We start from the raw sequence: 15362 nt of genomic DNA, 5'->3' as shown, positions 1-15362 counted from the left end.
ACTTGAATTATAAATAGTGCATATCAAGTTTATATTTAATCACTGGATCAAAATCTATACATCCAGGACCCTAATTACAACTAGGAGGGACCTGGGGTCACCATCAAGCGAATATTCTAGAAGATTGTAGAAAGAATTCGAGAGAGTTATAAAGTGGGCTCGGCCCAAAACAAATGGGAAGCAAGTTGGATCTCAAGCCCAGTCAAACTTGGAATCCCCTCAACTGCTTCCCAGCGAAGGTGAAGTGAGCCACGGTGGCCTCTCTATTTATTACTATTTTAGACGGCAACTTCAGCAGGAGTGTCATTGACTCTCTGTTGACTACAGAATCTCTAGCGCCTATATATTCTTTGATTAAGCCCAAGCCTTCACCCCTCGCAGACAAGCTCCCTCTCTCTCCTGAAACACACACACACACACACACGCGCACTCACACAAAACAGTCCCTTACCTGTAGCTGCTAGTTTTCTTACTCTTTTCTTCCAGTTTGAAGGCTCTTTTAGGAAGAGGAATGAGTTACAATTTCCCATCAGGTGAGTCGGGTTTTACTCAGTGCACTACAACACACACTAATCATTTGTCTCCTCCTGCAAATCTTTCTCTAACTGTCATTTTGCTTTGTTTTTGTTAGCTATGAACAGTTCAACAAACCCAAATCCATCCATACCAGAAGTTGGATATAGATTTCATCCAACCAATGAAGAATTAGTTTGTAATTATTTGAAGCCAAAGATACTGGGTGATGACGTGGAAGACTTGTCAATCATGCCGGTGGTTCATGTTTGCAAGCATGAACCCTCGGAGTTACCTGGTAATTAATTAATAAGTACACGTCCCCTTTTACCCTGTTATACGCTTATTGTTTCTATAATGATATTGGATTAACGCAGTCATTATTATGTGTAGATAAATCAAACATAAAATCAAAGGACGCGGTATGGTATTTCTTTTGTCCTCGTGATTTTAAGTATTTAAACAGCGGACGTTATAACCGGAGAACAAAGCTCGGGTTTTGGAAACCAACCGGCAAAATTCTTAAAATAAGATTTACGGGTACCAAGAAGGTGATTGGTACAAGGAAGACTTTGGTTTTCTATACAAAGGCTTGTCCTAAACCTATAAGGACTGGATGGATCATGCATGAATATGAATATTCCTCTGATTTAAGCCCCTGTAATCAGGTAAATGCTAAAAGAATTTTTTCCCTTTTTATTTAATTTTTCTGTACTAGTGTAGGGTCTTTTGCAGAAACATTGATTTGAATTAATTTGTTGCAATGTTCTTACATGGAAGGGGAAAATAGCCCAAGGAAGTTACGGCTATCATTTCTACGAAATTGGAAACTTGGATGTTAATCTGGTCCTTACTTTTTGCTCAATTATTATCATTTCTACGAAATTGGAAACTTGGATGTTAATCTGGTCCTTACTTTTTGCTCAATTATTATCATTTCTACGAAATTGGAAACTTGGATGTTAATCTGGTCCTGTACTTTTTGCTCAATTATCATACCTCTTTATTATTTCAAGATGTAAGGAATGGTCATATACTCTGTTGTGCATGAAGATTTTAGTCGGTAATTTTTGGTTCTTAAGTTCTGTTCGTTCGATTTTACTTTGAATATCTGGTGATGGAGGCGCCCCGTGTTTTTTTAGAAATTAATTTGCTTCTACTGGTGTATGTTCTGATGTACTAAAAATTCACTCGATGAATCTAGGCTCTCTGTTTCAATATGTGCAGGGGGGATATGTTCTCTGTAAATTGAAGAAAAAACCAGAAGTGAGGACCAACAAAAGTGAACCAAATCACCATATGGTCTCGATCTCTGATTTCGAAGCTGCACCGAACTGCAGTATTGAAGGCGAATGCGGGCCTACGAGGGAGATGCCTTCTAAGTTTATGAATCACTCAACCCATGGTTACGGAGACAGTAGCCTACTGGATTTAGATTCTGAAAATCCAAATCTGGACATATCAGCCCCCGATGAAGGTGAAAGGAATTCTCTTACGGTTCTGCCTTCGGGTTTGGAAAATGGAAATCCGTGGGAGAAGACTGAAGAAGGTTGCTTGCTTTCCTCAGTGGTTTCACCAGAAAATAGTCCACCAGATGCATGGCTTCCTGACTTTTCACTGGTTAGAACTTAGAATTAACGTGCCTTACATGGATTCTTTTTAATCTCAGTTACGTTGAGTGTAAATAGACAACAGATAGCTCATTCTTGCATCGAATTAATATTTTGTTCCTTCCTGCAGCTGGCAAAGCTGAAAGCATTAATCTCGGAGCTAGAAAACAACCTTCCTTCATTTCAGCCAGCTGCGTCTGTGAGCACTGAGGAAATCCCGTTTCACATGGGCTTCGATGCCCCCGTGTCTACCTGAACAGATCTGTTCCTTTGAATATCTGTGTCCATAAGTTGCTATTTGAGTATTAGTAACATATTTGTACTGAAGAATAAAGTTACTTTATGGCGAATGCTGCCAATTTATGCTCCTAAATCTGCTACCGAGGCAACTTATGTTGCTGCAGTTGTTTAGATCCTTGCGTGGTAGGTCTTCTGCACATTTCTCACTGTCTTTATGGTGGACGCTTCTGAATTCGACTTTATGCAGTCCGTGCAGCTTCAGGATGCTAATCTCTGAAGTACAGATGCCCTCCAATATCCACGGGTGAAAGCTTCTACAACCAGTAGTAGAGGATGAAAGCATTTTGTCCTAGAATTCTGATGCGATTGTTGTCCAGTACTGAAGTTGTTAAATTGATATTACCATGTAATTTCTATATATAGTTAGCCAGTCCTATATAGTTAGCCAGTTCTTATAGCCAGTTCTTATAGCTACATGTTACTTAATGTGTGAAGGGAAATTCTAATCAAGTGGAATTTAAAAAAAAATGATAAAATCATAAAGTATTTAATTATTTCTGAAAAAAATTGAAGTGAAATTTAGTTAATTTATTAGACTTGTATGGATAAAATTAAAAAAAATAAATAAGTTCGATGTTAAGCTGCTGAGTTAATTTCTTAAACTCTGAGTTATAAAATCAAGATTATTTTATAAAAAATCATGAAGGAGAACAAAACAAAGTATCCCACCAAAACGCCATTCATCAACCATTATACTTTGTCTTTCTAGAACGTATTCAACGTGCCTCCGAGGAAGTTGTACACATCGATAGAACATAATGATCTTTCTTTACATGTGGGGGCGTACGAACCAAGTTGTCCCCATCTATTTTAGCTTTATGGTAAATTTTTTAATTTTTTAGTTAATTTATTTTCAGCCCTTTAAAGTTAAAATAACAAAAAACATTTTGTAATTTAATGTTCTCTTTTTGTTAGTTGTCTTTAGAAAAACTTCTTTTGCTATCCAAGTTAAAAAGAAATTAGGTTGTTGTTTTCTTTCAAACTCCTACACTTATCTTGTCTTTTTTATTTGATATAAAAACAAGTAATTAAATAAAAAATAATTTAAAAGCTATTAAATATAATGGGATGTATAAGTTAGATCAAATATTTAGTAGATTAAAGTTTATTTGAGTGTTTTTTAATCAAATATTTTTAATTTTAATTTTATTATTTAATATTAGATTTTTTAGAATTATACATTATTATTTATAATGTTATCACAATTTTTTAATCTGAATTTAACTGGTTTATTTGGATTAATTTAAATTAATCTAATATAATATGATTTTAATATTTTAAAAAATAAATTATTTAATATATTATTATTTCAAGATTAAAAAAATATATTTTAAATTTCACATTCATTATTAAAAGTTTTTTCTCTTGGAAAACACGCGGTATCAACACCTCAACATTTTTTTCTAAGCGATGGAGGAAAAAAACCATGTGATCACATCAGGGGGATGTGATTCATCGTTAAAGAAGGACCTGAACTTGTCAAAAAACAAGGACTAGATCTCATAGCCACTCAAGATTTGTGTTTTTTCTTATTATTTGTTTCCTGGGTGGTTTTTATTTGTGGGATTGAATTAAAGCACGGGCCAAATAGCAACATATAGAATAATTAGAAAAAAGATTATTTATTGATATTGTTAAACACTCTTTTAAATAACAGATTATAATTCTCATTATTTTATTTATTACAGCAAATAAACAAACCATTACTAATAATTGATTTTACTATTACATATAAGGACTTCTTAACGGATCTATATTTGAAAAGTCATCTCAAATATTACTTGATAAAAAAAACAAGAAAACTTGTTCAAGTTAATCTAACTTTCCAAAGCCATGTTTGTTTTTTGAAAAACAGTTTTTGGAAAACTATTTTTTAAATTTTCCTGTGTTTGTTTGTTATTAGAAAAGTTGGTCAACGAAAAACATTTTCCGGTCAACAAAAAACACTTTCCAGTAAACGAAAAACACTTTCTGGTCAACGAAAATATTTTTTAGTAAAAAAAAATTGGTTTGGTTTTCAGGAAAGTGCTTTTTTTTAGATTTGATCTTTATTATTTTGATTATTATTTATTTTATTTGAGATAATTTATGAAATTATTTTTTTTCAATTTCATTATTATTTAAATTTTTAATTTGTAAGATTTATTCCTTATTATTTTAATAAACTTGAGAAAAATAAAATATTAATAAATTATTTTCCAGTTTATTTTTTATAACATTGCCAAATATCGAAAAATACTTTAATTTTTAGGAATTTACTTTCTCTAAAATTCATTTTTTTTAAAATTTACTTTCCAAAAAAAATAACTTTTCTACGAATAAATAATGAGGAATCAAACTTGTCAAACAAGTGTGGTTCCGGGTAAAAAGAAAAAAAAAAAACAAAAGCAGCAGCAGCAGCAGCCGATAAAAATGAAATGGATATAAATGGAGGCTCTCGCGTTTGGGCTCGGAAAGATACCGAACCTACGAGTTTGTAGATCCGAGTTACGTACAAAGTCACTGTACACCTATATTATTCAAAATAATAATAATTATACTTCCCACCTGCCATTGACAGCGTGAGCGGAGAATCAAATCAACAAGAAGCTGCCTAAAGGCACTCACAATGTGGAACATTAAAATAGAGATTTCAAATAACATCATTTATGCTACAAGGCTTGTAACAATGTATTTCGATCGAAGTATCACATCACATCTATGGCAGATGAAGTTTAAAATCTTTTTAAAAATAATTATGATCATACAAAAACATGTATTTACGTAAGAAAGCAACAAATTATAGCAGGTAAGATTCAAACTCTCAACCCTGAAAAGCATTTTATAAATAGCCGGCATCATTTATTAATTTTATATCATGTCAATCGCCATGAAAATCCTTCCATCTTCATCACGAGACAAAACAATGTATATTATATAATTGGCTAAAATTTAGTGATGGGTTGCATGTTGAAGACGAGATGTCACACAAGCCATCGAGAATTTCAGTTAGGTTTTCTTTTTCATGCTACTTGATCGACTGTCAATGTGTTTGGATTTTGGGAGGGAAGAAAATAAATGAAAAGGAAATAAAGATGGATGTACGGACTTTTTTTATTTTAAAATAAATTTTCAGTTAGTATATCTTCATCCTTCTTTTCCAAACAGAATGTAAAGGAAGAACAAAAACAAATGAGTATTGGAGTGCATGGTTTGAAATTGGACGACATTCGTGATTGTTCGCGAATGTTCTATGATGGTTATGGAAGCTAAGTGCAGCCTCAAGAGCTTGGATTGTAAATTGTGGAGTTCTAAGTTCTCACTTTTGGTGTACTTTCCGAGCCAAGGAGATATTTGTTTTTATTGTTAACATGTGAGTTTTTTTTTAGAAAAATTATGTTGTTTATAAATTATTTTGATGTATTAATATTAAAAATGATTTTAATAAATAAAAAAATTATTTTTATAAATTTTCAAGTAAAGAATATTTTTTTAAAAAAAACCTAAAACATTCTATACACGTCGTGGCGCCCTGTGGCTGGGGAAATGAATTGCTAACTTCCTTTATTTATTTCTTGTCTCGGTGATAAAGGTCATTTCCATAATTGTCTTACATTCCCTCCTTCCTCCTAATTGGCTAAGGATATATAGTGGAAGGGGTTAAAATATTTATAATAACACTGTACTGACAAGGAGCAATTAGACCCCTGATGTCTTCGAAACTACGAACTTCTGAGTGAAGTAGATTCTGTGTGGGGACTGGGGGTTTGAAGTCTTGGATATATTGAACGCGCACCGCAGCTTCCATTGCACAGCAGCACACCAACAGCTTCCTTTTCAGTACTTGTCTCTCTACTTCATTCTTCTCTTACAAATTATAGATTTTATTCTTGCAACCTTTGATGCTTTGGTAACTTTCTTTATATATGTGTGTGTGTGCGTGTATATATATATATAATTTGCCTTAATTTTCTATTAGTTATACACGACGTGATCAATCAAAGACGACAACTACAACAATGAATTCTCGACCACCTCCCGTAGGCTATGGATTCCATCCAAATGACGAAGAATTGGTGACCTATTACTTGAGGTTAAAAATGCACGGTGGCTATGAACAAGAAGTCAGATTAATCGCAGAGGCTAATGTGTGCGATTATGAGCCTTGGGTTCTGCCTGGTACGTGATCATATCTACGTGTCCAGTGCAATGTTTGTTTTTTTTTTCCTCATCACTTTCCTATTTTTTCCCTGTTTTCTACCTTGCAATTTGCCAATAAACAACAAATCTTGCAGAGCTTTCAGCAATACAAGAGCCAAACGATCCAGAGTGTTATTTCTTCTGTCCTCGCAGTTACAAGTACGCAAATAGTCACCGTGCTAATAGGACAACTCAAGCTGGATACTGGAAAGTCACAGGTAAGGATCGTATAGTCAAAACTAAAACCACCAAGGAGCATATTGGTACCAAGAAGACTCTGGTCTTCTACACGGGGCGTGTTCCTAACGGGATCAAGACCAATTGGATAATGCACGAGTACCATCCAACCTTCAGCTTCCCTAACCAGGTACCATTGCTGCACTTCTTGAAGTTGTTTTGTAGTCTTTCCTTTTGTCTCTTCATTCCAAGAAAGAGACTTGAATTCGAGGGTATAATAGAAGTAAAATTAATGAAAGGCTTGGGATCAGACCGGTCGATCACCAAGAGGACCCCTTGGCACTTGTGTTGACAATTTTGGTTTTGAATATCAGCTAACTAAAATGATCACTGGTAAGACTTGAAGTACTCTTTCCCCCTGTATATACACGTGATCTTGCTTCCTTTTTGCGTAGAGGGAATTCGTTCTCTGCAAACTGAAGAAAGATCCAGATGCGATGATGCCAACATATAAAGAAGGTGAAGCAAGCTTCAATGTGACTTCTGATCATTCTGAAAATCAAAACCTAAATGAGTATTATCATCCCCAAACCTTTGAAGATGTTGAATATGGTGCCTGGACGGCTTTTAATTTCACTAACAACGAGCTAGAGGTGATAAATAGCACCAATAACAAGCAGTATTTTTTTTTCTTGCAAGTCATTTCATATGTAATAAGAATGTATCAATAACTTGTGTTTCTTTTGCAGGAAGATACTTATCAACTCCAAGCAGAACTGGACTCATTCCGTGGCTATTATGAGGGATGTCATAGCCTGAATGCCCTGTTTCCATAAGGGAATATGTACTGAAAAATACGCTTTCCTGCAATGGGTTTCCTATCATCCATGTCTGTCGTCAAACTTTATCTATATATCGCTCCGAAGTTCCTATTTTTAAGTCTTAATAGCGTATTTGTATTAAACCTAGGACCAACAGATCAGTTCATCCGCTGCATGCATTGGATGTGGCTGATCATATGTCATAGGAAAGTACCTCTGTTGTTTTTCTGGAGTGGAATTTAATGCATCTCGAGTGTGTTCTACTTTTTACTGGATTGCTGATCGTTTAATTGTAGCCTGTGAGATTTTATAAGACCGTGTACTTTACAAAAAATGTCTATGGTTCAAGTAAAGGTGCTCATTTCCATCTCAAAACCTGTGACGACGGATCAATGCACATGCCTTAGGGTCCTACATGAGAAATGACCGCATCTAGACGAAAATCAACCGGCACTAGCGTAAATATTTGCTGGTGAGTTATACATCCACATGAAGTAAATAAATTTAATAGAAAGTTGAAAATATTTAACAACTTGAACTTCTATTGTGATGTTTATGTTTTTTTTTTTGGATGAAATCGTTAGTTAAACCATTACATATTCATATATAAAAGGAAACATAAAAATAAAAAAAAGTAGATTGGAAGTTGTAGAGCACAAGAACATGGAAAGAAGGGGATAAAAAGGAAAACATAGGTGCGTGTAAGGGTAAAAGGAACAGGGACTTTTTGATACTGCAGTCTACCTTTTTTTATATAAATTTTTAAATATTTTTAGTTTTATATTAATATTTTTTAGTATTTTTATTATTATTATTTTGACATGCTCCTCTCAAACACATTTTAAAAACCAATTTAAATATATTATTGTCTGGATCCCTACTTAATAAAGAAGGCTCATGACTAGATTGATACCCATTCTATGCTGCAAATACATATTATTTTTCTAGTACAATACTTAAGCGTCCCCAGTGTGTTTATTTCAAAAAAAACTTCAATAACTTGTGTTATAGTTCCAACCAATAACTTAGGTTATAGTTCCAACTAATATCATTAAATTTATAAATTAATTTGTAAAATCATATAATTTTATGAGTTAACTTTTATATAACATCTAAAATTAAGTTATAAACTCAAAAAATAACAACCTCGATCAAATTCAATTAAAATCAGTTAAACTCGGTCAACTCATTTAACTCGATCCGAGTTTAATAAAAGTTACAAATTACAAAATCTATTGTCACTCACTCACTCACTCTACTGTCTACTTTGTAATCTTCATGAATCCCTCTCGAGTCCCCACTCTCCTTTCCCCTTTGTCTTTTGCCCTAACAACACTAGCAGATCTGATTGTCTTCAGTCTTCCAAGTTCCACAATCCACACTTTGTTAATCTCTCTCTCAAGAGCAACACCCGAAAAGGAGTCTTAGCTTTAGGTGGTCTTTTCAAATTCCAAGCTTGGCTTTGTTGGGTACTGGGTAGGCTTTCCCCTGTCGTACTGCTCACCTTTTGTGAGGAGCCAATTCTTATTGATGCTTTTACGGGGGCTGTTGATCATGCCGATTCCAAAGTATAGAGCTGCTCAATTTTCCCGAGAAAATAAAAACACACTCTTGCATGCTTATTTCATTTTACGAGAGAATCTGATTGTAATTGCTGCACCCATTGTGATAGAATGATGGATATGTGGGCGGTTAATGTAAAGAACACAACTGGAAGCCCTTTTTGTTTAAAAAATCATTCAATTTGAGAGAAATCATTTAGTTTTGAGAAATTCAGGGTTTTGGGCATTAGGGTTTTGGAAGCATAAATTTTCTTCTTTTGGAGATCATTCTTTGAGTGTCAAAGCTATGGCTAAGAAGAATAGCAATGATAACTCCAATTCCTCTTCTCCTTCAGGTGCGTTTTTCTTTTAATTCATAATATTAAACTATTATTTTGGTTGCAATTTTGTATATCTTTTGATGATATTATGTGATTATATATTTGTACTGAACAAATAAATGATTGAAATTGAATAGATTAAACGAAATAGACTGTTATTAATGTAAAAAGAGTTTTGATGTTTGCTTTACATGCAATAAAGGAATTTGAAGGCATTGCATGGAGTGAATAGTATGAGAACAGATTATGCTGGCAATTCATTGTTCTATGAATTTACTAAGAAATGTTAAGAACGAATTGAGTCGTGCAGTCTTGTGTGTGTGTGTTTGTGTGTATTGAGTTCTTGCATAATTTATTAGCAGAAAAATATTTAAGAAGAACTAGTTGTGGTTTCAATTGAAATTATTTAGTTGGAGTGTTCTGTTTATATGTAAAAAAATCAATAATCTGGTTTATTGATTTTCATTGCTGGGAGATGGTCCTAATCAGAGTAATAACTGGCAGTTTGCTTCTCCATGCTGTCAATTAAGTTGTTGTATGTGGCATCAGAATGGATGATCAAAATGCAGTGCAAGTAATGACTTATGTAACAAATGTGGTTTTTGAAACATCTTTGTTAAAGCAAATATTCATAAGAGTTTGTCTTGAAAATATCCCTAGCCCTGTTTTGTGCGTATGTATTTGCAAAAGATTAATTTTGCTGGGTGTTAAGAAAAAATCACTAAGATGTGGCATTCTTTATCTTGCAATCATCGTTTGTGATTCAGTGTCCACTTCTTTCGTTTTATTGGAAGCTTGTTTCCTGTTCATTGTAATGAAGCTGCGGGTGCTAGCAAGCAAATTAGTTTCGTCTGTCTTCTTGCTGCATTTCTTTTGTATTTGTTCTCTGAATTAATGATTATCAAGTTTCCTTGATAATTATTCTGTTTTTATCTTGTGAAGTTATTTCCGCAGTACTGCATACTATTATTATTATATATTAAATTTTATTTGAATCATGAATTTTAAGGTATTTGGATATGCTTACTGTTTATTTATTTTTATTTTAATTATATTATTTACTACTTGACTGGAATTGTCAATATATAATTAGTTAAAATATTTTACTTATAATTTTATTTTATGATTTTACAAGCTTATGATTCAAGTTTATATTATACATTTCATGTCGTGTTTTTTTTTTTTTTCATAATCTTGGCTCATTTATCTAGTTGTAATGAAAATCAATACACATAAAATTAATAGAATAAAATAAATAAAAAGAAATACCAAGCTATATATATTAAAAATATCATAAAAAATAAAAATAATAGAGAAAAGAGATTAATTAAAAAATAAATTGAAAATTATTTTAAAAAGATTGATTTGAATTAATTTGTTGCAATGTTCTTACATGGAATGGGAAAGTAGCCCAAGCAAGTTATGGCTATCATTTCTACGAAATTGGAAACTTGGATGTCAATCTGGTCCTTTACTTTTTGCTCAATTATCATACCTCTTTATTATTTCAAGCTGTCAGGAATGGTCATATACTCTGTTGTGCATGGAGATTTTAGTCGGTAATTTTTGGTTCTTAAGTTCTGTTCGTTCGATTTTACTTTGAATATCTGGTGATGGAGGCGCCCCGTGTTTTTTTAGAAATTAATTTGCTTTTGCTGGTGTATGCTCTGATGTACTAATAATTCACTCGATGAATCTGGGTTCTCTGTTTCAATATGCGCAGGGGGGATGTGTTCTCTGTAAATTGAAGAAAAAACCAGATGTGAAGACCAACCAAGGTGAATCAAATCACCATATGGTCTCGATCTCTGATTTCGAAGCTGCACCGAAGTGCAGTATTGAAGGCGATGCGGGCCTTCGATGGAGATACCTTCTAATTAAAAAAAATCATGTGATCACGTCAGGGTGATGCGATTCATTGTTAAAGAAGGACCTGAACTTGTCAAGAAAACCAAGGACTAGAACTCATGTCCCCTCAAGATTTGTGTTTTTATTTTTTATTTTTTTGTGTGCGCTTTTTATATGTGATATTTAATTAAAGAACGGCCAAATAGCAACATAGAAAATAATTACAAAAAAATATTTATTGATATTGTTAAATACTCTTTTAAATAACAAATTATAATTTTTATTATTTTATTTTATTCATGACCGCAAATAAACAAACCATTACTAATAAATGGCTTTACTATTATATATAAGGAATTCTTAATGGATCTATATTTGAAAAACACTTGAAATATGACTTGAACTTATGCATAATTTATCTTATTTTACAGATTTTGAAATACTTTTTTTTTAGAAAAAAAACCATGAAAACTTGTTCAAGCTAACCTAAAATCAAACCTGTCAAGCAAGTGTGGTTCCAAAGAAAAAAAGGATACCCATAGAAAACTTGTCAAATTAACATGAAACTCGCTTATATTTTGGACACATATGCTGCCATGGAACAAAAGACCCCACACACTCCTATAGTATAAATACATAGAAAAGGACACTCACCACGCAGAGAAAGTGTAATAAGCGATTCTTTTCCGTGTCGAGCTAGCTACTTGTTCTTCCCACCTGCCATTAATAACCTGAGCGGAGGATCAAATCAACAAGAAGCTCCCTAAAGACATTTTCTGTTCTTTAGAATTGGAGGATCAAATCAACGGGAGGAAAACGAGTGGAATTGGAGGGTAAATGTTTTTCCAAGGACATGTACATGTTGATTGTTTCTTTCTCGTATGTTAGGAATTATAGTAAAGTTTTTCCATGGAGAAAAATCATTTTCTATTCTTTTCCAAACAGAATGTAAAGGCAGAACAAAAACAAATGAGTATTGGAGTCCATAGTTTGACTTGGACGCTATACGTGATTGTTCGCGAATGTTCTCTGTTAAGTGCAGCCCCGAGAGCTTGTAGTGTAAGTTGTGGAATTCCAAGTTCTCACTTTTGGAGAACTTTCCATATATAGGAGATATTTGTTTTTACCTTTTAAGGTTAAAATGTGGTTTTTTTTTAAAAAATATTTATGTTGTTTGTAAATTATTTTATATATTAAAAATAATTTTAATTAATAAAAAATATTATTTTTATATATTTTCAAATAAAAATCATTTTTAAAAAAAAAAACCTAAAACAGTCTATACACGTCGTGGCGCCCTGTGGCTGGAGAAATGAATTGCTAACTTCCTTTATTTATTTCTTGTCTCGGTGAAAAAGGTTATTTCTATAACTGTCTTACATTCCCTCCTTCCTCCTAATTGCCTATCAATGGAAGGATATGTAGTGGGAGGGGTTAAAATATTTATAGTAACACTGTACGGACAAGGAGGACACGGTTTCACATGGGACCCACTTAGACCCTTGATGTCTTCGAAACTACGAACTTCTGAATGAAGTAGATTCTGTGAGGGGACTGTGGGTTCGAGGTCTTGGATATATAGAAGCATCCCCTGTATATATATTGAACGCACACCACAGCTTCCAGTGCACACCAACAGCTTCCTTTTCAGTACTTACTTGTCTCTCTACTTAATTCTTCTCTTACAAATTATAGATTTTATTCTTGCAACCTCTGATGCTTTGGTAATTTTCTTTATATATATATATATATATATAATTTGCCTTAATTTTCTCCTAGTTATACACGACGTGATCAATCCAAGACAAGTACAGCAATGCATTCTCGACCACCTCCCGTAGGCTATGGATTCCATCCAACCGATGAAGAATTGGTGAACTATTACTTGAGGTTTAAAATGCACGGTGGCTAATAACAAGAAGTCAGATTAATCGCAGAGGCTAGTGTGTGCGATTATGAGCCTTGGGTTCTGCCTGGTACGTGTTCATGTCTTCGTGTCCAGTGCAATGTTTTTTTTCTTATCACTTTCCTATTTTTTCCCTGTTTTCTAACTTGCAATTTGTCAATCAACAACAAATCATGCAGAGCTTTCAGCAATTAAAGAGCCAAACGACCCAGAGTGTTATTTCTTCTGTCCTCGCAGTTACAAGTACCCAAATAGCCACCGGGCTAATAGGACAACTCAAGCTGGATACTGGAAAGTCACGGGCAAGGATCGTGCAGTCAAGGCTAAAACCACCAAGGAGCATATTGCTACCAAGAAGACTCTGGTTTTCTACGAGGGCCGTGTTCCTAACGGGATCAAGACCAATTGGGTCATGCACGAGTATCATCCAACTTTCACCTTCAATAACCAGGTACCATTGCTGGCACTTCTTAAGTTGTTTTGTATAGTCTTTTCTTTTGTCTCTTCATTCCAAGAAAGAGACTTGCATTCGAGGGTATAATAGAAATAAAATTAACGAAAGGCTTGGGATCAGATCAGTGGCTCAACAACAGTGCTCCTTGGCACTGATGTTGAAAACTTTGGTTTTGAATATCAGCTAACTAAAACGATCACTTGTAAGAGTTGAAGTACTATTTCCCCCAGTATACACACGTGCTCTTGTTTTATTTTCCGAGAAGTTTTCTTATATGAACTCTTTGCAGATTTTAGCATTTTCTTCTTCTTTTTTTAAATCTTTATATTTAATAGATATAGTTTCAATTATGCTATCAACTGCTTTTTTGTTTCCTTTTTGCGTAGAGGGAATTCGTTCTCTGCAAACTGAAGAAAGATCCAGATGCGATAATGCCAACATATGAAGAAGGTGAAGCAAGCTTCAATGTGACTTCTGATCATACTGAAAATCAAAACTCAACTGAGTATAATCATCCCCAAGCCTTTCAAGAAGGTGAAGATGGTGCCTGGACGGCTTCTAATTTCACTAACAACGAGCCAGAGGTGATAAATATCACCAATAACAAGCAGTTTTGTTTTTTTGCAAGTTATTTCATATGTAATAAGAATATATCAACAACTTGTGTTTCTTTTACAGGAAGATACTTATCAATTCCAAGCACACCTGGACGCATTGCGTGGCTATGATGAGGGATGTTACAGCCTGAATGCCCTGTTTCCATAAGGGAATATGTACTGAAAAAAACCCTTTCCTGCAATGGGTTGCCTATCATCCATGTCTGTTGTCAAACTTTATCTATATATAGCCCTGTACCAACTTTATGCCCTGAAGTTCCTATTTTTATGTCTTAATAGCATATTTGTATTAAACCTAGGACTAACAGGTCAGTTCATCCGCTGCATGCATTGGATGTGGCTGATCATATGTCATAGGAAAGTACGTTTGTTGTTTTTCTGGAGTGGAATTTAATGCATCTCGAGTGTGTCCTGCTTTTTACTTGATTGCTGATTGCTTAATTGTAGCCTGTGAGATTTTATAAGATCGTGTAGTTTCTAAAAATGTCTTTGGATCAAGTAAAGGTGCTCATTTCCATCTCAAAACCTGTGACGACACATGCCTCAGGGTCCTACATGATGGTTTAAAAAACAGGGATGTTTTTTTAACCCAAAAATCCTATTTTCAACCAATATTTTTTTTATCCAAAAACATTTAGAAAACACAACCTTGCCAAACTAATATATGGCCTCTGAAATAATAATAACAATAACAATAATAATAATAATAATAATAAAAGGTTTAAAAAACTAAAATCAACTTAAAACAAAAAATTTCTTAAATTTAAATATGTTTTTTAGACTCTTTTAAGATAAAGAAAACACAATCTTAACTTTCCTTATTATATATGAAATTATTTTAGTTGGTGAAATTTTATCTAACAAAAACTCTTTCTCTTTAAAATAGAATCCAGCAACTCCTCCTTTCTTTTCTATAAAAAAGATGGATGAAGAGAAAAATAAAGTTTGTATCAAAATTAAATATTTAAAAATTAAAGGGACTAATCAATTGATATTTAAAAAAAATTAAGGGACTAAACTGGACTTTTAAATAAATTTCAAAGTCATCATTTGTT

General features: G+C 33.5%; 1 protein-coding gene and 1 long non-coding RNA gene across 6 annotated transcripts; both read left to right on the top strand.

Moving 5' to 3' along the window:
- The first annotated feature begins 201 nt into the window (after positions 1-201).
- LOC105136127 (NAC domain-containing protein 86-like) lies at positions 202-14728 on the top strand. Of its 5 annotated transcripts, XR_844302.1 has the most exons (9): positions 202-533; positions 632-811; positions 907-1181; positions 1741-1845; positions 6955-6969; positions 7235-7432; positions 7529-7633; positions 7953-8094; positions 8239-8295. XR_844302.1 is itself a non-coding variant. In XM_011041361.1 (7 exons), exons 1-7 carry the CDS (start codon positions 512-514, stop codon positions 7613-7615), a joined length of 882 nt encoding a protein of 293 aa, XP_011039663.1. In that variant the 5' UTR covers positions 202-511; the 3' UTR covers positions 7616-7683. The 5 variants fall into 5 exon arrangements, 4 of the variants coding, with proteins under 4 accessions (XP_011039663.1, XP_011039672.1, XP_011039641.1 ...); XM_011041361.1 differs by lacking the exons at positions 7953-8094; positions 8239-8295 and having other exon boundaries at positions 7529-7683; XM_011041370.1 differs by lacking the exons at positions 7529-7633; positions 7953-8094; positions 8239-8295 and adding an exon at positions 14369-14728 and having other exon boundaries at positions 203-533.
- LOC105136149 (uncharacterized) lies at positions 8862-11601 on the top strand. Its single transcript, XR_844303.1, has 2 exons — positions 8862-9497; positions 11206-11601. It is a non-coding gene; the product is annotated as an uncharacterized LOC105136149 (long non-coding RNA).
- Positions 14729-15362: the final 634 nt, after the last annotated feature.

This window comes from Populus euphratica, unplaced genomic scaffold, assembly GCF_000495115.2.
Source record: "Populus euphratica unplaced genomic scaffold, PopEup_1.0 scaffold2.1, whole genome shotgun sequence".
NCBI classification, from domain to species: domain Eukaryota; kingdom Viridiplantae; phylum Streptophyta; class Magnoliopsida; order Malpighiales; family Salicaceae; genus Populus; species Populus euphratica.
The sequence above is the reverse complement of the archived record's forward strand: the minus strand, read 5'-3'. Positions and strand labels throughout refer to the sequence as shown.